Source organism: Mus pahari, chromosome 4 (assembly GCF_900095145.1).
Source record: "Mus pahari chromosome 4, PAHARI_EIJ_v1.1, whole genome shotgun sequence".
NCBI classification, from domain to species: domain Eukaryota; kingdom Metazoa; phylum Chordata; class Mammalia; order Rodentia; family Muridae; genus Mus; species Mus pahari.
In genome coordinates, this window is record NC_034593.1 from 111,751,313 (window position 1) to 111,777,290 (window position 25,978).

Here is a 25,978-nt window from a genome sequence, read left to right on the forward strand (position 1 = left end):
GTTTCTAAGCTTTTAGGAGAAAATGGCCTGATGATTCCTTATCCCCACCCCACCCGGTGACCCTCCCCCCCCACCTGATGACCTGATGACCCTCACCTCCACCTGATGACCCTCACCCCACCTGATGACCCTTACCCCACCTGATGGCCCTCACCCCACCTGATGACCCTCAACCCACCTGATGACCCTCAACCCACCTGATGAGTCCCTGCTCATCAGGCCTCCATTAAAAGCAGCCTTCTTTATTTACAACTTTTAAAAATTTATTTATTTTTACCTTTAAATTTTTAGCTGACATGATCAGCTCCATAGTTCTCAGGCATTTCTGAAAATGGTCTCCTTAAACAGGTTTGTAAAAGCAAGAAGGGTCTCGGGTTTTATTGCAAAGCCTGGAAGCATTAAGAAGCGAGAAGCAAGGACCGTTGGCTTTCAGTCTGGCTTTCCACATTATGTTGATGAGAAAGATGCCTTTAAAACAAGTATTTTTCCCCAGTGCTGTCAAGTATGACCAGCCACAATGAGTGTACTATAAAGCTTTGTCACTTAATAAAGTAGCAAAAAGGCATAATTAGCCTCCAGCCCTAAATAGGGGGACATTCTTGTGTATTTTTTCAAATAGTTTCATTTTTATAAATTTCTTTATTAAATGTATTCATTTTATTTTTTGTGTAAGTATTTTGTCTACGTGTATGTATGTATGTTCAACAGGAGTGTGCCCTGTGCCCATGGAGGTCAGAAGGCATCAGGTCCACTGGAACTGGAGTTAGGGATGGTTGTGAGCCACCATAGTGGTACTAGGAATTGAACCTGGGTCCTCTGTAAGGTCTTCAAGTGCTCTTAACTGTTGAGCCATCTCTCCAGGCCAAATAGTTTTATTTCAAAAGAAGTCATTTGTATAACTTGAGGAAACTGCGTGAACAGAATGGTACCATACATATAGACCTTTACATCACCATCTCATTATTTTGTTTGGAGTGTATACAGTTCAGCAGGATGTGTGCTATAAGCATTGGGACATTTAAACATAAGCTTAATGAACTATTTACATTATTATAGTTTATATATTCTATTTCACACACACACATCATGCATACACATTGACATTAACATGCAGGGATTATTATGTTTACAAGTGAGATAGGCTTGTAAGTGAGATATGTGTGTATATATATATATATATATATATATATATATATGAATTTAAACAGTCTTTGCTTGAATGTGATGGACTGTGTTATCATCCTTGAATTCACTGGTGGTCGGGGAGGGTCTTCACTGTCGTGACAAATGCCTCCTATTCAGTCCCACTGGAGGATCCTGATTACACCCGGAACCCCTGAACTCCTGATTCATTCCATTTCCTTCTTTCTTCCAGACCCCCTTGTACTTGGTAAACCATGGGGAGAGTGGGCCCGTGAGGTGCAACAGATGCAAAGCCTACATGTGCCCGTTCATGCAGTTCATCGAAGGCGGGCGGCGCTATCAGTGCGGATTTTGCAACTGCGTGAATGAAGGTAGTAAATGGAGCTATTAACTGCATGTTGTAACACTTTTATTTAAAAAATAAGATGTATTTCACTCCCTAGCTTAGGAAAGACAGACAGAATCCTCTTCCAGCCTCCGCCCCACCCCCACCCCCGGTGGCACTACTTGTAATTTCCTTATGGAAACTATTGGAAGCTATTACTAATGGAACTAGGTTCCTGTTATCTGTCTGTAGCTGCAGGAGCCCCACACGGAAATCATGCAGACCTTTGCATAAAACTGAAGTGTGTGATGGGGGAGCCGCATCTCCTTCCACAGTGCCCCATTTGAAGGCAGTATGAGACATTACTTCTTGCCTTTTCAGAAGATAAGTTCTAGAAACATCTCTTTTCATCAGTCCTGGATTGCTCTTAAATAGAAGCTCATTGGTATTTAAGAAAAGATGGAGGGCAGCCCTTTGAAGGACCAGCAGTCTCAACTAACCTGGACCAGAGATCTCTCAGACAGCATACACCAGCTGAGCCCCCCGCACCCCCCCCCCATATATAGCAGAGGACTGCCAGGTCTGGGTGCACCTAACTCTCAAGAGACTGGAGGCTCCAGGGAGTTTAGAGGTCAGGTGGAGTAAGGGGGTGGGGACAACCTCATGGAAATGGGGAGGTGGGGGGCAGGGAAGAGGTATGGGATGTGGAACAGTCAGAGGGTGGACTGGAGGGGAATACAATCTGGCCTTTTAAATAAATAAATAAATAAATAAATAAATAAATAAATAAATAAATAAATAAATAGAAAAGCTAAGATCTACCCAAGGACTTTCTCCTTTTTATATAAATGTTGAATCTTAAGGAGGTAGGACATTATTATGACTTTCTATGTATTTTTGTTTCATCCTAGCACAACATCCACTAATGTTGATGTTATTAGACAGTGTGAGTGAAGCCACAGTAGAGAGAGCTCATAGATAAAACGATTGTCCCACCAGCCTGAGGACCTGAGTTTGGTCCTTAGCACCCATATGAAAGATAAGCAAAGCATGGCGATGCATATTGGTAGCCCCAAGGGTTGGAGATACTGAAGCAGGAGAATTCCTGTGACATACTGGAGGACCAGCCCAGCTAAATGGTCGAGCTCCAAGCCCCAGAGACCCTGTCTCAAATAACAAAGTAGGTGGCTCGTGAGGAACAACACCTGAGGTTGATCTCTGGCTTCCCTTGTACAACAGCTATGCACATGGGTGCGCCCGTGTGCACATGCACACACACACACACACCAGAAGAGAAACAAATCATATGGCAAAGCATAATTTATGGCGTGACTTGAATTTTGGTTGATGGTAGATGACAGATAATATTAAATGTTAATGAGCTTGTAGAATTAATCTCTAAAAAGTCACACTGTGTAGATGTGTGAGTGTGAGTGAATTATACATTATGCTATATAGAAATTACCATCTCACATGTTATAAGCCAGATTACTCAGAAATCTGTATGGCACAGACATGTAACTAAGTCCCCATCATGGTCCCTCTGGTTCATTCATGGAGAGAGACTTCCTCTTCTGCAATCTGTTCAAGATACTGAATTTGTCAAGTTCAAAGTCAAATATGTAAATATAAACTGTAGAGCTCACTTCTAAACCATGATATGCTAAGGACATAGAATACTCAAACTTCTGCTAAAGTTTTTGGAAGTCCAACTTTAGAAAATTCATCCTCTGTTATAATTTGCATGTTCACAGCTGAGCTTAAAGACTGCTGAGTGTTGGTGTCAACCCTGAAGGTGCTGCTTTTGTCGTTTTTTTTTTTTTAAACAAAGAGAGATGCTGTTCTTAGCAAAATACTTAAGACAAAAGCATTGTTAAGTTTCCCAGATACTGTTAGCAGAAGTTTCTCAGCCTTCCCTGGCCATCCCCAGGCAACGGGAGCTCTTTCACAGACACCAGACCTTATTTGTCCAAGTGTTCAGTGTGTGAGTCATACGTCTTGTGCTGCCTTTGGGTGACTTCCAGAACTTGGCTACAAGTATCCTTCTGAGACATTTGTATCAAATTAGACTTCAGCCAAGCTCGCCCAAGTGCAGTCTTTCCCTAATACAGTATTCTACATGAGTCCGGCCAGATGCAAGCAGATTATCCTTTGAAAGCCCAGGGCTGAAGACACTCCTTAATTAAGGTGTAACAAAGACCTTAGTATAATCCAAATAATCAGCATTTGTCTCTGTCCTATATGTTAAAAATTCACATAGAAACCTAATTTTAAAAAAGAAGTAATTAGGTAGAGGCAGATATTTGGATGTGTTAGCCTGAAAACAGCAGCACCTTTTTCTAGGGTTTCCAAAATTATAAATGTTCTTTGTCACTAAGAACTTTTATATGTGCAAGAGGTTTTTAACAAAGTTATCATTCCACTTCCATGAATGTGAATATTGTGCTCTATGGCTTTCTATATGTATAAAATATTTCAGTATGAAAATATTGCAGTAATACAGTATAGTGTGAAATAGTAATGAAGTAGTCAATACTGATGAAAATTATATATAAAATTACATAGTTCTATATATAGAATTCCAGGCAGATTGATTTGACTATAAAAATCAAAATTTATATATGGCAAAACTATTACAAACATAATTAAAAGGCAAAATTGTAGTGGTTTACAACATATACAAGAGCCAAAAAGTTAGTGAGCTTAAAAAAGAGAAAACTCATATTTTTCACATATTTCTGAGACATGCTCTCAAAATGATGGATACTGAGAACAGCTTGTCTTCTTATCATAACTCCTTTCCTTTAGGATACATTTTGGGGATTTATTGGGTTGTCTGCTTATGAAAACAAAGGATTTCCTGCCCTGTTTTGTTTTCCTTAGTCCCACCATTCTATTTCCAACATCTGGACCACATTGGAAGAAGACTGGACCACTACGAGAAGCCAGAGCTGTCGCTGGGATCCTATGAATATGTTGCTACGTTGGATTACTGCAGAGTGAGTGTTGGCGGGACTTAAGTGTTTCTGTGATGATGTTGACTTTCAGTGAGCAGCTTCTGTATGCAAAGATATGTATGGCTTGGTTCACAGACAGACATTTCCAGGGCATGTGGACATATGTCAGAAACAGATCTGACCTAAGTCATTAGCATGAATGGGTTCCTGAGCTGTTTCATCCATAGTATAGAAAAGGAAACGATTCTTTCTGTCGTTTAGTTTGTTTGTTTGCTTGCTTGCTTGCTTGATTTGGTTTGGTTTCTGAGACAGGGTCTCATTTAGTTTGGGCCTTGACCTTGCTGAAGATGACCTTGAACCCTGATCCTCCATCTCCCAAACTCCACTCAGATCTCTTCTTTTGGTTCCTTAATGACTTCTCTACCAAGGCAGAAATGAACCAGTATTCTTAGAGGGCTGCTGGCTTCCTTGCTTTAATGTATCATTCTGAGACTCATTTGACTAGTGGAATGTAAATGAGTATGTGGACTTGCAAATGTGCTCTTGCAAACCTTTGGGTTCCACTGACATGCTTCACATGGGAGGAATACACTGACTTTACTCTTTAGCCAAAGGTAAAGCTTGAGAGTGCTTCTAAGCTTCAGGAGTGGCCCTGAAGACCCAGCTCACAGGGACCTACCTTCCTTCCTTCCTTCCTTCCTTCCTTCCTTCCTTCCTTCCTTCCTTCCTTCCTTCCTTCCTTCCTTCCTCCCTCTTCCAAAAATGAATGCCTTCTAATATCCTGCCTTCTGGAAAATAGCCCCTGACCACAGATTTCCCCTAGACATGTTTTCTAGAGAGCAAGTCCACATATTGCGAACACATCTCAAGATTTATCCAAATTAGGGTTTTGGCTTATTTTTGCAATTCGCTAAATCATTAAAATTTTCAAATAAGACATCATATTATTATTCTATTGACTATTATATGATTGTTTTAAAATAATTTACTAGTTATTAAAGAAAACCCAATGCGTTATTAGTTTGAAATGTGAAAAATTTTAACTTATTTGGTGAAATACAAAACATTTTTGATATAGATGCAATCTGACAGGAAAGAGACAGGTCTTGAAGTACAATTTACATTCCGATAGCTTCTTTGCTCTTTCCTATGATTTATTGAAGGAGACTCAATACACAAAAGTAAGCATTTGTTGTTCAAGTTCAATATAATAAAGGCACTATAAGTCATGATGGAAAGTTCCCTTACTGAACGTCCATCTGTCCATCCGTCCGTAACCAGACTATGGGTCCCATTGTGTACTAAGGCTTCAGGTCTCTGCCCAAAAAGGCTAATTATCAACCTTGTTCTGTTTTCAGTAGAAGCATGGGTGAGAGTCAAGCCTATGGCTGGAAACAAAAGCAGCTTTAAATTCTGTTTTATGGCAGTATTCCAGAAGTACGATAATTGGGAAATCATACCCGGAAAACAAGAAGCCAAATAATTGTAACCTTTGGCGCTTCAACTTCGTCTTCCTTTCATCTAAGAATTTATGACAAACGCACGCTGTTTTCAAATTTACTTATAATCTATGAGTAGTAGAATAATGAGTTGACTTAGGGATTTAGATAGTGAAAGAGTTTATTTGCTTTGTATATGTATATGTATGCATATTTATATGTATATAAGTATGTGTATATTTAATGCCATATACACTGGAAAGAGACTTGCAGAATCATGTTTTCCTCTATTCATTTTAGTTAATCTTAATGTTGATGTTAGGTAATACAATTAGCATTTGTTGAATACCAAGTGTGTCTCGGCTAGGTGCTTTTTACATCTGTGTTGGGTTATTTAGCCCTTACAGGGAGCCCATGTGTTGTGTACCACATTGCATGAGGACAGGTGTGCGTGTATGTGCATGTGCATGCATGCAAGAGAGAAGAGAGAGAGAGAGCTTAAGCTGCACATAAGCTCAGAAAGTGTTAGTGCTACCCTGGCCCTTCAGGCTCCCAGCCCTACCTCCCGCTGGTATAGCAGGAAGTGTGTAGACAAGTCAGCACGGAGTTTCCCTGAGGAGAAAAATCTACTATCAGATGTTCTTCCTGAATAAAACTGGAGGTTTGGTTTTGTCATTTTTTTTTTTATCCATTTTGACATTTTGAGACACTTTGCATGTCCAAGTTGTCTTTGTACTGTAAGGATTCCCCCCAAATAAGCAGTATGATAAACGAGTTCAAAGAATATGCCTGAGAAGAAACATGTATAGTTAAAAAATGAACTGAAGTATGTAGTGTGAAGGAAGGGTGGTCAGAGTGTTGGAAGAGGGCTTGTCAGAAAGGCATAGCAGCTAGCCAGGTGTGGTGGCACACGCCTTTAATCACAGCCCCCAGGAAGCAGAGGCAGGTGGATCTCAATGAGTTTGAGGCCATCCTGGTTTACAGCGTGAATTCCAGGACAGTCAGAGCTATATAGTGAGACTCTGTCTCAAAACAAAACAAAAAAGTAGAATAAAAGAGCCATGTGTAGGGAACTGCGTGTGTGTGTGTGTGTGTGTGTGTGTGTGTGTGTGTGTGTATGACTGCAGAGCAGAGGTGGGTCACAGAGGGACAGATGACTCAGCACTTCTCAGGGCCTGAGGACGGACTGACATGACCTCCTGTGAAGTCAAGTCTTTTACAAACACTATGTCAAATGAAACGTTTACCACCACCGTTCTGGCTCAGGTCCAGGGGCCGTGACTCTGTACAGGAAGTGTTTTGGAAATGGCAGCCACTTAAATTGAGAGGATGTATTTTGGGATTGAGAAACTGAAGAAGTATTTTGAGACAGATCTGTCCGTTTGATTGGTCCCGGGGTCACCATTGTGTCTGTGAGCTTTTAGTTTTTATACACATTGGAAAGGAGTGCTATGGGGAGTCTTGACTGACAGGCTGTGGAAGAGCTTATGTTACTTTAATATTGGCGATACTGAAAAGAGAGGAGGTGGTGGTTCCCATTGGTTTCTACTGCCATGCTTGCACATGCATGCACGCATGCACACACACACGCAACTCATATACTGTTAGGCATGAATATCTAAAAGTGTATCTCTTGGATATTTACCTGTTCTCTTTAATGAGTATGTAGTGTCCTTTCCTATCTCTTCTGACTGGATTTGGTTTGAAGTCAGTTTTGTCAGATGTTAAAACAGCCACACTTGTTAGCTGCTTGGAGCCAGTCACTTATAATATGTTTTTGCATCCTTTTTCCCCTGAGGTGATATCTTCCTTGATGCTGAGGATTTTTGGTACTTTTGTTTTTTTGTTTTTAAATCCCGTATGTTAGTCTGTATCATTTTCTGGGGTCTCTCCTCCCATTATTATTTCAGTTTGTGTTTGCTTTAGTGCAGTGGTTCTCAGCCTTCCTAATACTGTGGCCCTTTAATACAGTTCCCCAGGTTGTGGTAACCCCCCAACCATAAAATTATTTTTGTTGCTACTTCATAACTGTAATTTCGCTACTGTTATTAATTGTAAATATCTGATATGCAGGATGGTCTTAGGTGAGCCAGGTGAAAGGGTCGTTTGACCTCCAAGTTCAAATTCTACTTTCATATCCTGAGATGTTTTCATTAATTCATTCAGCTCTTTTCAGTATCCATTAAGGCATTTATTCATATCATCTCTGAGGTTCTTGAGTGTGTTCATAGCTGCCATTTTGAAGGCTTTTTTTTTTTTTTTTTGGTTTTCGAGACAGGCTTTCTCTGTATAGCTCTGGCTGTCCTGGAACTCACTTTGTAGACCAGGCTGGCCTCGATCTCAGAGATCCACCTGCCTCTGCCTCCCAAGTGCTGTGATTAAAGGCGTGCGCCACCACTGCCCTGCTTGAAGGCCTTCTTGTACGCCTCAGCTGAACTCCTTTCCTCAAGGCCTGTTGCAGTAGAGTTGCTGACTTCCGGAGGAGCCATATTGGCTTGGCTGTTCATGTTTGAGTTTTTGTGCCAGGATCCAGGCATCTGGAATTATGATGTTTGGGTTGTTTCTTGGTGTAGATGTCTGGTCTTGTTTTTGTTAGGTTCATTGGTTGCTATCTCCCACTGTGGATACTAGGCAGGCGTGGCAACCGTAGGGTTCCTGGTAGAGAACGTTTCTGATGGTCGACATGTGACACACAGGAATGGAGATGCTCTAGGAAGACAGGCAGAGATGGGGAGCAGGAAAGGAGCTGGGAGACCCTCGGTCTGCACCCAGAGGAAGAATTCTCAGGGAGTGGAGGTTGGATAGGAGCTGCAGCAGGTCTAAGAGTAAGTTCAGAGGACCAGAATGGAAGACAAGAAAGATACTGAAAAGATACTGAGACGTGAGTCTCAGCCCAGCATGTGGGGGTCTCTGGTAGAAAGTGTTCCTGCAGGTTGGTGGCTGACACAGAGGGAATGGAGGTGGCTACAAGGGAAGGCATAGAGAGTCTGAGGGAAGAGCTAGAGGGGTCCTGGGTCCACACCCAGCAGCCAGAAGAACCATTCTTAGAAGAAAAACAAATGGCTAAGGGGGCCCTAACCGTCAAATCCTGCGTCAGGTCTGTCATGTTTGCCGTCACTGATAGAGACCGGAAGGCCATGTGGTTAGGAGGAAGTAGAGGTTAACTTTACACGTGCTGAAAACAAGCCTTAACGACTGAAGGATTCCTAAGGAGAGAAGCTGGCTAGAGTTACAGAGAATGGCTCACAGTGAGTGTCCAGGAGAACACAGGAGTAATAAACCACCACTGGGATTGCCACGAAGAGGTATTGCTTTAACTAATGATAACGGTTGCCTTTTTCACCTGCTGTAATCCATATTATGGAATGGATGAGATGAGACTTGGAAGTTATTCAAGTTCCCCCGTTCCTTGGCTGATCTGATTTTGGATGGGAAAAGTCACATTTTTCAGATTGCTTTCTGAATCTTACAAGTTCTTATTTGAAATGGAGTATTTTACTAGAACAGTATTATATCTAACCTTATAGTAGATAAGGACTCAGAGAGCATTTATAATTCTCACCATCTATATACTAATTGAACTACATTTTAATTTTAGAACTTTTTTTATGCTTTATCATCAGATGAAACACTGTTGGTTTTGGGTCTTTACTCTCTAGTGGAGGTCACTGATCATATTTGCCTGTGGCTTTCTTTTCTAAACACTTTATAAATCCCAGTTGAAGGACCGCTTCCTTATGAGCTATTTGGACACCAGCCAGATTGGAGAACAGTGAGCACACATTGTCCTGACAGATGCTTTATGTTACAGTGACTGTTGCAAGGACATAGGGAAAGGGGCCATTTTCCTTTACCACAGATGTGAAGTAGGTTTTGGAAGTATTTTATAAAGTACATTTTTAAGGTATGCAGTTAAATCACAATAGATATTTCTATATCTGTAGTTGAGCATGATTATTACAGGCTATAATTCTGTAATCTCTTAGATGAGAGGATTGAATGTGTGTTTGAAGCCAGCCTGGGCTACACAGCAAGACCTTGCCTTAAAAAGAAAAAAAAATCATATGTATAAAACCAAAGGAACTCATAAAAGAATACACCTGAAAATCATGATATTCCCATTAATAAATTTTGGTTACAGCTTCCAAAAAAATGTATATTCCTTTGTAGCATTCCTTCTCAGGGGCCCAGGGAGCATGCTACGTGCAGGGCTGGCTCAATACTTGACTTCCCTTCACGGTAGGGGAGTCTCTGGAGCTATAAAAGCAGACTATTTCTGTTAAATATAATAGAAAGTTCATGTCATAACGTGGAAAATAAGCAGGCTTTTTTAAAAATCTTTTTCATAGCAGCGGGGTATTGGGTTTCCTAGAAAGTTATTTGATCCGCAGATGTTATAACCTAAGTACTGAATGAAGGGTCTGATAGTCTTCAAGCGTTTGTTTATATTTGATTATGAGGTATGCTTGCCTTGTATTGACTTCTGTGATGTGTTTGCTTCCCTGCAGAAGAATAAACCTCCCAGCCCACCAGCCTTCATCTTCATGATTGATGTCTCATACAGTAACATAAAGAATGGCCTCGTCAAGCTCATATGTGAAGAACTGAAGACTGCGCTGAAGCGGCTACCCAAGTAAGGATGCTTGCTGCTGGCCTCCTGTGAATTACACTGTGTCACCAAGCTGAGCAGACTGGCTGATTAATATTGTTTGCTGATGAGAACATTATAGTCAGTTATAAATCAGACTACACCATTCTTCGGGGTATTTAAAATGTCAGAGTAGATGTTTGTAGAAAGAAAAGAAAACAGGAGAAAGGAAAACAATGGTAGATAAATGAAACATCTCAAAGATACTTTATAAATTACAGGAGAATCCCAACTATAAGTGTGTGTGTGTGTGTGTGTGTGTGTGTGTGTTTGTGTGTAGGGAGGAACTTTGGAAGCCTGTTCCATAAAAACTGGCGGTTGCTGATAGTGGCAGAGACCAAGGGTCCCAGAAAACTGAGCAGTTGTCATAGGAAAGATGGAATCTTTTTAACCAAATTCCCCTCTGCTCTTATGATGCGACCAAGTTCCCCGCTGCTGCCTGTGTGTCCTGGCTTAGCAGTGTGAAGGGAGCTCCTGTCTCTGTCATTTCAGCAAGTGGCATTGTAGGTAGGAATGCAGAGAGGCTCCCCATTCACCTGCAGCTGAGCAGGTGGCCACGCCCTGCCGTGGTGATACCTTCACTGCTGCAGCCACTTTTAAAAGGCTAGCTGGACTGTTACCTGCCTCAGGATGAGAAGGGCAAATAAAACTGATGGCAGTTTTAACCAGAAAAATATAATTGTATGCGTGCATAGCCGACATTAAATTTGGCAGAAAAAAAGAAAACAGATTTGCTTCGAAAGGTGAGGGGTGCACAGAACACATTTTTTTTTTTAAATAAAAAATATAAATAAAAGAGAGATTTGAAAAATTACAGGAAGTAGCTAGTAGCATCCTTTCATTTTTCTCTATGGTCTCTCCTACTAAAATTTATATCGTGGCTAGGTTTTCTTTGTCTCTGTGCACAAGCTAGCTAGCTGTTTGGGGCTGGAGCTAACAGCTAGCATAGAGACAGGGGAGTAGGGGATGTTGCCTTTCTGCCAGGAGGCCGTGAAGAGAGGATGGGGAGACCAGGAACAGCTGTGCACCCCACACCTTCCACCTTCTCCCCATCTTGCTGAGCCATAGGGAGTGCGACATCTGGTCAGGACAGGGGTGTTTGGGTGAGGAGGCATTCTTTACCCATGGTGCTTCTTGGCCTCTGAATGCCCACCCCTCTGTAGTCTTCCCACCAGAACTGATGCTTTGTCTATGAGAAACTTGGACATGTGGGCTCTGGACCACCCCAGAGCGGCTTTGTTTGTATCTGTTAAGATGAACTCATAATATTGTTGAGATGGTTTGTAACACGGGGAGGATGTTTTGAAAAACACTGAGGTGACTTCAGACTAGCCTGAGGTGAAAAATGAGCTGGGAGCAGCTGCAGGTGGTGAGCAAAGGCCCCCATGCCTCAGAACTGCCGTGTCTCGTGTTTTCAGAGAGACTTGAGGATGGAATTTTCTGCTAGATCGTGGGATTCTCCCATGGGCTGCTTTAAGTTCAAATCTGAGTTTCGCATTTAGTTTGTAAGAAACCGAGCTACCACGCCAGTTTCTGAAAGCAGACTCTCCTTTTATAGTCCCTCACTAGGTTAGGCTAGCCTGCCTTTGCCAACAGACACTCCCCACACCTTTGTTACCAGAGCAGTGGTGTGAAGTTTGCAGCATGGTGGTCTAAGATCTGAAAGCGCACGTTCCATGTTCTCTCTGTAACCGCACCCCCTGAAGCTCCTGTGTGTGACTTTGGCAGAAGACTAGAGAGACAAGTTGACGGCTACAGCTGGTCGCTCGCAACTCTGTTCAGATCTCTCAGAACTACACCTTTTCTAGCCAAGTGGCTTCATTTTTAAAAGGAAACCTGGTGGCTTTCAGTCTGAAATTTGTCTTGGCCTCTGTGCCCTGTCAATTTGATTTCTCTCTTTGTACTAAAGCAGGTGACTTTTTTTTTTTAACATGTCAGACACAGTCTGCGTGTGTTTGGTGTTCTAAAATGTTCTGAGTCTTCTAAAAAGAGAAGCTCCATTCTTTTCTTGTTTGAAATTATGTCTGGCCTTGTAAGGTTTCTAGGTTTCCTGACTCTTGGAACGAGGAAAAAAAAACTTTAAAATCACTCACTGGTTATTCATATCAAACTATTGGGTTATTTTTTGACTTTTTGTCTGTTTTCAATGTTGATAAATTAAAATATTAGAAATGGGGCAGGCAGAATGGCTCAGCTGGTAAGCACTTGCCTTTATTTCCCTTTCGTTTCTTACTTCAAGTGCAAGAGCCTGAGTTCAATTTCCTGAATACGTGTAAGAATGCCACGCCCTTTGACAGGCAGCTAATCTAGCATAATTGTGGAGCTCTTAGCCAAAGAGAGGCTTTGTCTCAAAGGATGTGGATAATGTCCTGAAGGTGGCATCCTGTGGTGTCTGCTGGCCTTCATAAATGCCCATACACACACAAATGTACACAATCGTAGAAAAGAAAGCAACTGTTTAAAAATGTTAAAAGAGTCATGAGTTTGGAATTTTGTGGCTTATCTGCTTCCTAATGTTTGCAGTATCACCCTGCCAGATTTATACCATTCAACAGGCTGACTCCAGTGTGAGAGGGCGGCTGAGAAGCAGGAGAGTGAGTAAGGCCTGTCAATCCCTGACATCTTCATGAATTACAGAGCCTTTCATGTCCCCACAGACATAGAGCCCTTCATGTCCCCATATAGAATCCTTTATATACCCTAAAGAATTATTCAAAATTTTTCAGGTGACTCTCAAAATTATACAGAACTAATGTGGAAAGGCAGAGTTTCTTCATGTGGTATAATTTATATGTTACAGGGTTGAGGAAATTTTAGGGCAGTTACAACTTTGAAGGAAGGTTTGTTTTTGTTTGCTTGTTTTTGACAGTTTTGTGTTTGTTTCTTAAAATAAAAAAGCATTGTGTCTGTGGAAATGAGTGATAACAGACGTGCGATGTTCTGATGAGATGCTTTGTAAAAATGTTAATTTAGATTTTCAATGATCTCTGTGGCTCTCAACCTGCTGTTCCCATCCAGAACGTGCCCAAATCCAGTGAGAGTGAGCGGTGTCAGTCGGGAGGGGTGTGTGTGTGTGTGTGTGTGTGTGTGTGTGTGTGTGCGCGCGCGCGCGCACACACGTGCGTGCGTGCGCGCAAGTGCCTGTTGCTTTATTTGATTCCATTTTAACTATGAAAAGAAAATCAGTCACATGATTTATCAGACATTTTTACTTATGCGATGAAAGGTTACTGGGAGACAAAGATGAATGAATGATTTGATGGTGAGCTGTTTGTCAAATAAACCCGTGCCTTGTAGCATTTGTTCATTGCACACGTCAGTATTTCTAGCCAGGCTGATTTTAAACCTGAGTTGCACCATCATGGCTCGCTTTGGGCTTCTATTCCAGAAGCAGCAGGGAGAAGGCCTTTATTTTGGCTCGAAGCTTAAGGATATACAACTTCATGGCAGGGGAGGCAAGGGAAGTTGATTACATCACATCTGCAGTTAGGAAGTAACAAGAATGAATACTGCTATACAGCGCTCTGGAACCCCTCCCCCTCCCTCTCCCTCTCCCTCTCCCTCTCCCTCTCACGTCCTCTCCTCCTTCTTCTTCTCCCTCTCCCTCTCCAGGAATTGTTTTTAATTATGAGTATGTGCACATGTTCCCAGAGGCTTCTATAGAAAAGAACTTCAGATTACAGGAAATTGTGCTTGATGTGGGTGCTGGGAACTGAACTCAGGTCCTCTGCAAGATCTCTACATGCTCTAACCACTGAGCCATCTCTCCAGCCAAGCTTTTTCTTTTTTCATCCAGTCTAGGACACCCCCACTCTTCCCAAGGAACGTTACTCCCCACATTCAGGATGAGCCTTTGAGCTAATCTAGATACTCTATCACAGACATGCCCAAAAATCTGTCCCTGGGTTGAACCTCAGTCCACTCAAGCTAACAAACAGGACTTACCATTACAGGCTGTGATTTGCCACCTCAAAGTCCAGCATGTTTTACCAGCATGTAAGTCATCTTAAACAAAACTCTAGTTTCTCCATTGTAGCATACTCTGGAGTGGCCCAGGGCTCGGGGCAGGGGGATGACTCTAGGGCTTTCCATTCCATTAGTGCCCGGCTGTACTGCACACTCAAAGTCCAGGAAAAGTGCTGTACAGGGATTTAGGAAAGGAAATTACTTCTAACTGGCGGCCTCAGGAGATTTCACAGAGGAGGAAGAATTTATGTTGGGTCTTGACAAGCGAGACTTTAATAATGGAGACAGAGAAAGCCCAGGAGCAGGGAGCATGGCCTGCAAGATGTAGTGTAGGGCAGGACAGCATGCAGCTAGCTGCTCGGGTGAAGTCATGCAGCTCAGGGCATACATACGTGTACGTGTGTGTAGTTACACAGGTGCATATCTAGTCTCTGAGGACTCTCACTTCTGAGAGCATTGTGGAGGTCCCAAACGGAAACATTTGCTCCCTGCTTTTGCCATAGGTTAGAAGACCCATTGATCAAGACCACAATGAGGAAAGAAGCAAGACAGGGAAAGGTCAGCTCTCGTCAGCCTGTACTCTAGCGTCCAGCCTGCAGTGGGGCTGAGGGCTCCTTCTGAGAGATTTCTTTGTGTGCGCTTCCAGTTCCTTTTTTTACTTGCACTTGGGACTCTCATACACACACACACACACACACACACACACACACACACACACACANCTCTCATACACACACACACACACACACACACACACACACACACACACACATACACACGCACCACCACCATCACCACTTGGGACTCTCATACACACACACACACACACACACACACACACATACACATACACACATGCATGCACCACCACCATCACCACCACCACATGCACACATGCACACTCCCTCCCTACATACACACACTCACCACACCACACCACAAACATACCACAGACACATGCAGACAGCACACACACACACACATGCACATAGCACACACACACACACACACACACATGTACACACAACACACCCGGGCCCCCACTTACATGCACACATAGCACATACACATACATGCACATGTGCACACACCATACACACACACACACACACACATCCATACACATACACACACATACACACACACACACACACACACACACACACACTTCTCATTCATTGATTATTATTTGAAGTTTTTGTTTTTGTTTCTGAAGCAATCTCATGTAGCCAAGGCTGGCCTTAAACAACTTAGAGATTTCTTCTTCTTCTCATGACCATCACAAGTAATCTTACTTATAAGTGTAATTCACTTGCTATTATATTTTCTGTGGTGTGCTGTTAAGATCTAGCTGTGGTTACACTGAGGTTTTGTAGGAATTATAGTAGAAGTGCCAGGCCGGAGCTGTGGGTCCTTCCCTGATGTCAGCTGCTGCCCTGTCAGTAATGTGAGCGTCTCTTCCCTTCCATTGCTTCAGACGTCTCATTGCTCCCATACATTTTATTTATATAAATGCAATAAGCCCAGGCTGTTCATGGGAATTCTAAGTCTAATTTCCTGTGAATTGAAAATATGCCAGGCATAGTGGGACACACTTTTAATCCCAGCGCTTGGGAGGCAAAGCAGGAGGGTCTCTGTGAGTTCAAGGCCAGCCTGGGCTACAGAGTGATTCCCAGGGCAGTCAAAGCTACAGAGTGGAAACCCCATCTTGAAAAGGCCAAAAGTAAATAAAGAAAGGAAAGAAAAAAAAATTCACGGGAAAATATGAGCAAATGTTTTCATAATATCTAACCCTTGACCTAGAATTTTGAGACTGCATTCCTTTGTCAACCTGCTTATGTTTGAAGTAATCCCCATCCCTTCCTGCCATGAAGGTCAAGAGAAATTAAAACCAGAACTGAAAATATGCATTTCATGTGTTCTATCGGAGACATCGATGTTGCATTTAAGGAGAAGCCTCATCTTGCAGGCAGAAAACCGACAAAGATAAAACGCTCCCCAAGTCTCGACTCATCACCTTAGAGCAAGTTCTGCGTTCTTTAGAGCACCTGCCTCAAGTTAGGTTTTGTTTTTCCTTCTAGGGAGGAGCATGAGGAGACATCTGCAATCCGAGTTGGTTTCATCACATACAACAAAGTTCTCCACTTCTTTAATGTGAAGAGTAATCTGGCCCAACCTCAGATGATGGTGGTGACGGATGTCGGAGAGGTCTTTGTTCCTTTGTTGGACGGGTTCCTTGTCAACTATGAAGAATCTCAATCTGTGATCCACAAGTAACTATCAACTGTCTTCCAGTTTGATGCAAATCAGATGTGTGTTTGAATCCCAATTGTGTTGCAGTTCAACTACAAGTATTGTTTGGCTTTGTCACTGGTGGGAGGGGATGGGGACTGGGGGTGGGGAGGGTGGTTAGGGTGTAGATTATACAACTCTTGTCATTTATGGTAGATTTATCTCTTTATGGTGCCCAGACCATTGTTAAAATATTCACTCTCAACCCTTTAAATTCTTTCTCCTTGTTGGAAAGGGAAGGAAAGGGACGGAAAGGGGTCCATTCCTTGTATGTGTCTACTCATATTAATATAGAGTATCCTTTAAAGAGTTCTGGGAACTATCACTAGGTAATATATGAATCAAAAAGTGTCTACAAAGAAGGTAATTTAGTAAATGTCAAAGAGTAGGTTTTGGTGGCAGACCGTGCTAAAACATCCTTCCCTAAGGAGTGTCTATCAGATTGCCCATTCCCTGTGGGTAATAGTTACCCACACATGCTGTTCATCAAGTAAATCCTGTACGTGTTGAGGCTTGAAACATCAGTGATTTATTTTCTGACGTTTATGACAGGCTTGCTGAGCGCTAAAACCCTTTCCCCATGTTTTCCTCAGTTTATTGGACCAGATTCCTGAGATGTTTGCTGACTCTAATGAAAATGAGACAGTCTTTGCTCCGGTCGTCCAGGCTGGCATGGAGGCCCTCAAGGTGAGCAGTGACTGACTTGATAACCTTTGTAACAGAGAGACATAAAAAGGAGGTTTTTGTCTGTGCTGTGGAGCTTTCATCAAAGCCCTCAGTCATTAGGGTTTCTAAACTTTCCCAGTTTTCAGGAGGAAGGGACCCAAGCCACAAGCACTCTCAGTGTTTATACCCAGGCACTGTCAGCATCAGAACAGCTGATGTTGTCTGGATTTCAGCTCAGCCCCTCCCTTTGGCTTTTAGGTGAACTTTTTTATGGTCTGTTTTTAAAGTTGGGTTCAGTCAAATCGAAACTGCAGGATATGAGGAGGAAAATCCCCATAGTGTCCTCTCCTTGGGGTTTTCGAACACACAAAGGCAAGGCCTGGGGACAGTTGTGTCAGGAAAGTGACTGATGCACATGGCCTTACTGACTGGTGTTAAGTAGGGGAGTTGTCCTTTGCCCATTGGGAAGGCTGAGCTCAAACGACATTTTGTCTTCATAGGACCAAAGACAGCAGTGTTGGCCTTGATAGCTCATGCCCGAAGTCAGTTTTAAAACTGTGTTGTTAAAATTAAGTCCACACCAACTTTTAAGATGGAATGAGTGACAGGAACGATGCAAGCAAACAGGGACAGCTGTGGTCTAGGCTGGTGAATGGCTCTCACGTGAATGTTGCATCTAATTGTACAGTCTGACCCTAGAGCCTGATTCTGTCTAGGGTTTCTGATTTCTGAGTGTTCCGGTGTGGCACCAGGAGCACTCGCTCATGGTGTTGTGGCTGTTTCCAACCATCAGACTGGCTGGCGATTATAATGTAAAACTCACAGTATATTCCACGTCACACATGGCTTGGAATTAGAGCCCGGCCCACTGCAAGCTTTGGGGATTGTGGCATTCCACATCACACAACCATGCAGACCTGTGTAGATTTTCATCCACTGTGAAGATGTGTGTTTTGTTGTCAGTGATGGTCTCTCCTCCAGTGAGGAGCAGGTCATCAGTAAATCTCTCCACACATCACAGTTCCTAAAGCACTCTGAGAATCATTCTACTACTCTAAGTTAAGACTGGAAGCCGCGTCTTAGGTATACGCTCATGTCTGAGGTGAATGACAACAAGCTTTTATTTGCTTAAAATGTAATGTCCAAAACAATAATAATATGCCCTGAAGTTGCTTTGCATTGCTTACTATAACATAATATTAACATAATAATAGCATATGCTTACTATAGCAGAAAGTGTTCTCTGCTATCCATTCACGAGTCTGGTTCACTGTAGTTCATGTGTCTGTGTATCATTTACATTATTTACATTGTTTTATTCATGTTTATTGCTATGTTAATGCATATTAATATTATATTAATACTGAGTTATATGAAAACTGCCTTAGTGTTACCATTCCTGTGATGAAACACCATGACCAAAGCAACTTGGGAAGAAAAGGGTTTATTTGACTTATTCTTCCATATCACTATTCATCATCAAAGGAAGTCAGGACAGGAACTCAAACAGGGCAGGAACCTGGAGGCCTGAGCTCATGCAGAGGCCATGGAGGGTGCTGCTTACTGGCTTGGTCATCATGGCTGGCTTAGTCTGCTTTCTCATAGAACCTAGGACCACCAGACCTGGAATGGCCCCACCTACAATAGACTGAACCCTCTCCCATCAGTCACTTATTAAGAAAATATCCTACAGCTGGGTCTTATGGAAGCATCTTCTTAATTTCCCTCCTTCCAGGTAACTCTAGCTTATATCAAGTTGACATAAAACTAGCCAGTAGAGAAAGGCTGATGTTTTAAATAGAAAACACTTAGTATCCAAGGATAGCAGTTCACCTGACTTCATGAATACAAAGTCAGGTCTTAAGTAGCTGAAAATCAGACTTAAATTTGTATAATTTCCATAAGAAGCTTCTAAGATTCTCACCTGCAGCTGTTACTCCCGGGGCAAAAGCTAACAGGTTCGGGGATGTGCAAAGGAGAGACTGGTGTTGAAAGATTTTCACCCACTCACTCATTCTTCTCAGCCAATAAAATTAATCAATAAGTGCTTATGTTTTGCAAGACGATTTAGAGATGCTTGTCCTGCTCCTAAGTTTCATGAAGCGTGGCATGGGAGATTTAATTCTGTAATAGAAGACACTTCCGGTAGTAAAAGCAGGGAGGGGGGGGCCAAGGGTAACTTGGGAAAGTTCAGGACTATGGTTTGGTCAGCAGATCAGGGTATTGTATACACAGGGCAGAGATGAGATCCCATCCATGATGGGCAGGGAGTGGAAACCGAAGAAGCATCAGAATGAAAACATGCTTTGCTGCATCTAAGTGAAGGCATCTCAGAACTAGGCTCCCATTTGATTTACAACTTTTCTTTCACTCAGATAGATACCAAGTAAACATTTTATATGCATATATACATATACAATTATATATGCTACTAATTATGTTAATTATTATATACCACAAATATATATCATATACCTAGTATATGTATAGGGTATATGTATATGTAATTCACACATATATAGAATATATATGAATATAATAAACTTCATAAATCAAATACAACAGATAAAATTAGCACAAAAAAACTCACAGGTAAATTTGTCACAAAGATAAACAGTGACTGTGTGGAAAGTCCTGTATGTATTCTCAAATGTCCTTGAAATACTCAACTAAAGGCTTTATGTTTTTCTTCTAAAACATAGCATAGCATTTTCTTCTAAGCCCAGCCTTCCCCACTCTCATGAACCCTATTATTTCCTTCAATCTCTCACACACACATAAATCACTGTCAGTTGGGTCAAAGGTGTGCTGGAGAGACAGCTCAGTGGTTAAGAACACTTGCTGCTCTTGCAGAGGACACAGGTTCAGTTCCCAGCACCTCCATGGTGGCTCACAACCACCTGTAACTCCAGGGGATCCTATGCCCTCTTTTGGCCTCCATGGGTACTGCATGCACATGTTGTAAGCAAAACACTCAAACACATAAAATAAAAATAAATCAATTTTTAAAAAAGAGTTGGGCTAGTCTCTGGATAGTCCATCCTTTCATCTTAGCTCTAAGTTTTGTCTCTGTATCTATATCCTTTCATGGGTATTTTGTTCCCTATTCTAAGGAGGAATGAAGTATCCACGCGATGGTCTTCCTTCTTGGTTTTCTCACCCAGGGATCCATCCCATCATCAGCCACCAAACCCAGATACTAATGCACATGCCAGCAAGATTCTGCTGAAGGGACCCTGATATAGTGGCCTCTTGTGAGACTATCCCAGAGCCTGGAAACACAGAAGTGGATGCTCACAGTCAGCTATTGGATGGAACACAGGGCCCCCAGTGGAGGAGCTAGAGAAAGTACCCAAGGAAATGAAGGGGGCTGCAACCCTATAGGAGGAACAACAATATGAAATAACCAGTACCCCCAAGCTCGTGTCTCTAGCTGCATATGTAGCAGAAGATGGCCTAGTCGGCCACCATTGGGAAGAGAGGTCCCTTGGTCTTGCAAACTTTATATGCCCCATAGAGGGGAATGCCAGGGCCAAGAAGTGGGAGTGGGTGGGTAGGGGAGCAGGGGTGGGTGATGGGTATAGGGAACTTTCGGGATAGCATTTGAAATATAAATAAAGAAAATATCTAATTAAAAAAAGAAAAAAGAAAAAAAAAGAGTTGGGCAAAAAGTTGGTGATACATGGATATCAATGATTATTTCTGGAATCTATCACAGTCTGAGTAAAGGGGGTTAAATCCACCTTTAGATAATCCATAATTGATACCAAAATTCAATTTTAAGATCCATCACGACACTCCAATCACAGACAATATGGAACACTTAATGAGGGAAAGACAGGGGCCCAATGTGGGAAATAGAACTATCTTGACTTCAGGAAGTCTTTCATTTACAGAAGCTTGCAGCTTGCAAGAGGTGGGAGACAGTGTCATGAATCCTAGCAGGTCCTGCCTCTGGAGTGGGGAGACCGTGAAGGAGGCAGCTGGCTGACATTAGTTAATAATACTAATCTTGGTCTCTCAGAAGAAAGACTGTTTATTATATTGGAGGTGAACTTTGCACAGAGTTCTTGAGACCTGCTCCTCGTAATCGATTTCTACTGAACTCAGAAGGATAAATGCCATTCATCTCATTTTGGATGAGTCCCTCTTGCAAGCACAATCAAATTTTGGCAAAGATATCAAATTTTGTAGGGGTGTAAAACCATTTGCCAGACTAAGTCTGTAGTCAGTGAAAGTGTAGCTTCAAAATGAAACAACTGAATAAGAACAAATAAATATAGCTAAGGTATATGTCTTTACATATGTGTATGTTGTATTTCTGTAAGGTTTTTTTTTTGCCTGTGTATGTATTGTGTATACAAATGTGAGCATGTATATGGGTACATATGTGCAAGTGTGCATTCATGTGTGTGTGTGTGTGTGTGTGCATATGTGTGAGTATGTGTGTGGTGAGTGTGTGCATATGTGTGGTGAGTGTGGTGTGTGTGTGTGTGGTATGGTGGTGTGTTTGTGGTGTGTGTGTGTGTGAGTGTGTGTGTGTGTGTGGTGTGTGTATGTGTGTGCGTGTTGTATGGTGGTGTGTTTGTGGTGTGTGTGTGTGTGTGTGTGTGAGTGTGTGTGTGTGTGGTGTGTGTGTGTGTGTGTGGTATGGTGGTGTGTGTGTGTATGTGTGTGTGTAGGCCTGAAATTGACCTCAGGTATCCTCCTAGATTGCTCTTTTTCCCCTTAAGGTAGGGTCCTGAGCTGGAACTTTGCCAATCCTGGCTATTCTTCTGTTTCTCCCAGTTGAGTACTGGGATTATAGGCATCCACCGTACCTACCAGTTTTATTTTTTTGCAGGGGTTGGGGGTCTAGGCTAAGGTCCTCAAATTTGAATGGTAAGTACCTTATCTTTTGAGCCATCTCCGCAGCCCCAGGCACTTTATATTTTTACAGTGCTGACTTTTTTTTTTTTAATGGGCCCTGAGTAGGACAATCGAGTGCTTATTATGATTAACTGAGCCATCAAAGTCTTCCAGCTCTTGTTTTCTGCTACTGTGTCTACTACCTCACGAACGGTGTGAATGAAGCACGGGGAAGCTAAGTGGTTTTCCTAAAGCCACTAAGCTCACAGTGGCTAAGATTCTAGCCTGTGGGAACTAGGACCCGTGATCTTAACACCTACAGCACCAATGCAGGACTTCTGTGATTAGACACCTACGTGGGCGCAAGAAACTTAGTGAATTCTTTAGGGAAATCAGTTGGCTCATGCAAGAAATGTCTTACTTTATATTTTTTGAGAGCTCCGTGTGAGTGTGAGAAATATTTTTAGTTTGATCCAATTAGCACAGGAAGTCTCCGTCTGATGAGATTTTTCTCATTCCTTTTTACAGTAAAAGACGGACACTGTCTCGAAAGCAGAAACAGAAGGGGAAGGTCATTTACATTTGAGGAAAAGGATGGTGGTGACAGTTTGGGTACAAATGCCGGCTGTTGCTTTTGTGGTGATTTTAGTGCTGAAGGACATTTTAAACCTACTAAAAAGTAATAGGCTGTTGGCAAATGCTTTACTGGTATATACTCACTGCAGACAGTCCTGGGCGGGTCAAATTTTCCCAGCATCCCCTCTTCCTCTCCCTCCTTAGTTTCTTTCCCGTCTCCGGTATCTTTTCTGCTAGCATGTCATATGCACATGTGTGTATATAAAACACAGGAGCAAAAGGCGAGAGGAAACATGTTGTCTTCCTGAATCTGCCGTATTTAATTCAGTATGATAATCTCCACTCACGTCGGTTGTCCAGCAAATGATTTCATCATTCTGCTTTATGGCAGAGTAAATCCCATTGTGTGTGTACTCCATGTCCTTTGTCACCTACTGATGAACACCTAGACTGATCCCATTACTTGACTCCCATGAGTCTGGATTATTTTCAGGTTTCATGGTGGTGGCCTTAGGGGACATCCAGAAGTACTGTATCTTTGTTATCAGGCAAGACAGTGTCACATTCAAGAAAAGAAACAAACCCTTGGCCTTCTTTACCCAAGAGTGAGCCTGATTAGTTTGAAGAATCCTGGCCTCATCGGGTCTCTGAACAAAAGCTCTCTACGGCTGAACAGCACAGCAGATATGGTAACAAAAGGCACAGAGGAACTTAGGTCTTAATCGGTCTTCAATAGGAGTCTCACAAGAGAGGAACTGACCCAGAACAGCACACAAAGCCACAATCCTATGTGATTGGTCTCTGTTCCCTGTTGTTGTTTTCTATAACTCCTTTTGTTGATTTCAGTGCCTCTCTGCTTCCAGTGAAAGGCTGTAGGTGAGGCCACCACATCTTACCCACACATACATTGCCCAAGTCCGTGGCATGTGTGGGCCACCAAGGAGAGTCAGGGAGTCCATCCTCAGATTGGTTACACTATTTTCATTGACGGTCACTTAACTCTGTAAGCAGGTTGACTGGCCGAGTACACAGTCTGTAAGCATGTTGACTCCATGGTCATAAGTGACCTTCAAGCGCGTTATTAGCTTGGTCACAGGTTGGGTGAAGTCCGGTTTGTAAAGGCGGTCTACAGGCAGCGTTTCTCGGAAGACTCATCCTCTGCTTCAGTTCCTGGAGGAACTCCACACACGCTCCTCTCCACATTGACTGGCTGATCGGCAATCCTTCTAACAACATACAAGAGGGCCCCTTTGTCCTCCTCCTCAACAGCACTTTGTTTCTCTGTTTCCTTTGTTGCCTTTCTAACTGGAGCGAGGTGCGACTTTTCACATGTTTATGATTCTCTTTGAAAGGAATCTTAACCCACAGCGTTGTGTGTGCTTCTGTAGGCAGCAGAGTGCCCGGGGAAGCTCTTCATCTTCCATTCTTCCTTGCCTACTGCCGAAGCACCTGGGAAGCTCAAGAACAGAGATGACAAAAAGCTGGTGAACACAGACAAAGAGAAGGTACGTAGGGACAGCTAGCCTTGGAGGTGTCGCTGAAGCTGTTAAAAGGGGTCCCCTCGTCATGAGTATTTTCAACGGTAAACCACTGAAGGATTTCACGTTGCTAAAGAAGCTGATATCTGACATACCTATATATGATCACACGTCTTCCATGTGCGATCTGTGAGACTGTTAGGGAAATGGAGGTGGGGGTTGCGTGAAGGGGAGAAAAGTGGAGAGGGAAGACAGGTGCCCTATGACCTCACTCACCAGAGGAGGAGACGTTTGTCATGAAGCAAAGGCACCCAATACTGAAAGAAGCCTTTGCTCCAACCTGAGACAGGACGGCCGCCATGAACAGACTCTGGTGGAAGATGCTTCAGATTGAATGCACACACACCTCAGTCACACAACACCATCCAATCCCCAGAGCTGCATTGCAGGATAGTAGATTGAGGACACGGGTAGGGACAGCTCCAGTAAGGGTACTGGAGTATCAAATAACCTGAAGGCAAGCAACTGTTTTATTTCATCAGCCCAGTCTACCTATGCGGAGGGAAAAAAAAATTGCATATTTTTCCTCATTTAGAATTTCTAATTAAAAAACTTTATTAGGAACTTAAATTTTAATACAAAAAAAATATTGCATGGCTTTTCTTTTTATTTTCTCTCATCCTTTTCTTTAGATACTTTTCCAGCCCCAAACAGCTGTCTACGAATCTCTGGCCAAAGACTGTGTGGCCAACAGCTGCTCAGTGACTCTGTTCCTCTTCCCCAGTCAGTTTGTGGATGTGGCTTCCTTGGGTCTGGTTCCTCTGCTCACGGGAGGAACTCTTTACAAATACAATGTTTTTCAGGTAAGCGACAAGCCGCCTGTTCCTCTCAGTTCCTTTCCAGTTTGAGTCTTGGGTCTGTCTCTGTCTTTCTCCCTGTCTTTCTCTGGTGCTGTCTCTCACCCAGCCCCGTGTGTGTGTGTGTGTGTGTGTGTGTGTGTGTGTGTGTGTGTGTGTGTGTGTGTGTGTTTGTATGTGGGGGGGGGGGCTTGAGTGTATGTGGGTACAGATGTGTGGCTTCAGCTAGGGGGCAGGGCAGGACTTTCAGGAGTCCGTTCCCTCCTACATCTAGTTGGGGTAGAATCTTCCTTGTTTCTACTACTCGGGCACTGTGCACTGCCCTAGGCTGGCTCGCCTGGCAAGCTTTATGGTGGCTTCTGTCTGTGCCTCCTGTCTTATCCTAGGAGTTTGGGGATTACAGCTTTGAGCTACCACACCTAATTGCTGTGTGTCTGTCTCCTGTTTACATGAGGCTCAGGACCAAGTTCAAGTCCCTAGGCTTGCACAGAAGTGTTTTTAAGGGCTGAGCCATCTCCCAGTTTAAGTTTGATGTTTAGATCATGGGTTAAGAAAGTTGTGCCCTATTGTAGACAACTAGCAAAAGTAAATTCAGGCAGTGCAAAAACCATGTGGGTTTGATTGGCTTCCCACTGATTTTAGCCACACATTGAGCTCACACTACCTGAGAAGGGAAAAGTCTACTTTATATTAGAGATACCTATGATAATATTTGAAAATGTAACTGCATGTTTGTTTTAATTTGATGAAATCTCAGGCAGGTTCAGCTCATTATACCCTCTA

The 25,978-nt window shown here is 42.7% G+C and overlaps 1 protein-coding gene across 2 annotated transcripts in view; it reads left to right on the forward strand.

Moving 5' to 3' along the window:
* The window catches only part of Sec24d (SEC24 homolog D, COPII coat complex component), a 95,462-nt gene that overhangs the window by 49,060 nt on the left and 20,424 nt on the right, over window positions 1-25,978 (forward strand). For both annotated transcript variants that reach the window (XM_029537347.1, XM_021195252.2), the window contains exons 9-15: window positions 1,376-1,514; window positions 4,352-4,467; window positions 10,373-10,497; window positions 16,560-16,751; window positions 17,364-17,457; window positions 24,249-24,365; window positions 25,031-25,201. In XM_029537347.1, coding sequence (XP_029393207.1) covers window positions 1,376-1,514; window positions 4,352-4,467; window positions 10,373-10,497; window positions 16,560-16,751; window positions 17,364-17,457; window positions 24,249-24,365; window positions 25,031-25,201 — 954 coding nt within the window. The remainder of the gene's footprint in view (window positions 1-1,375; window positions 1,515-4,351; window positions 4,468-10,372; window positions 10,498-16,559; window positions 16,752-17,363; window positions 17,458-24,248; window positions 24,366-25,030; window positions 25,202-25,978) is intronic.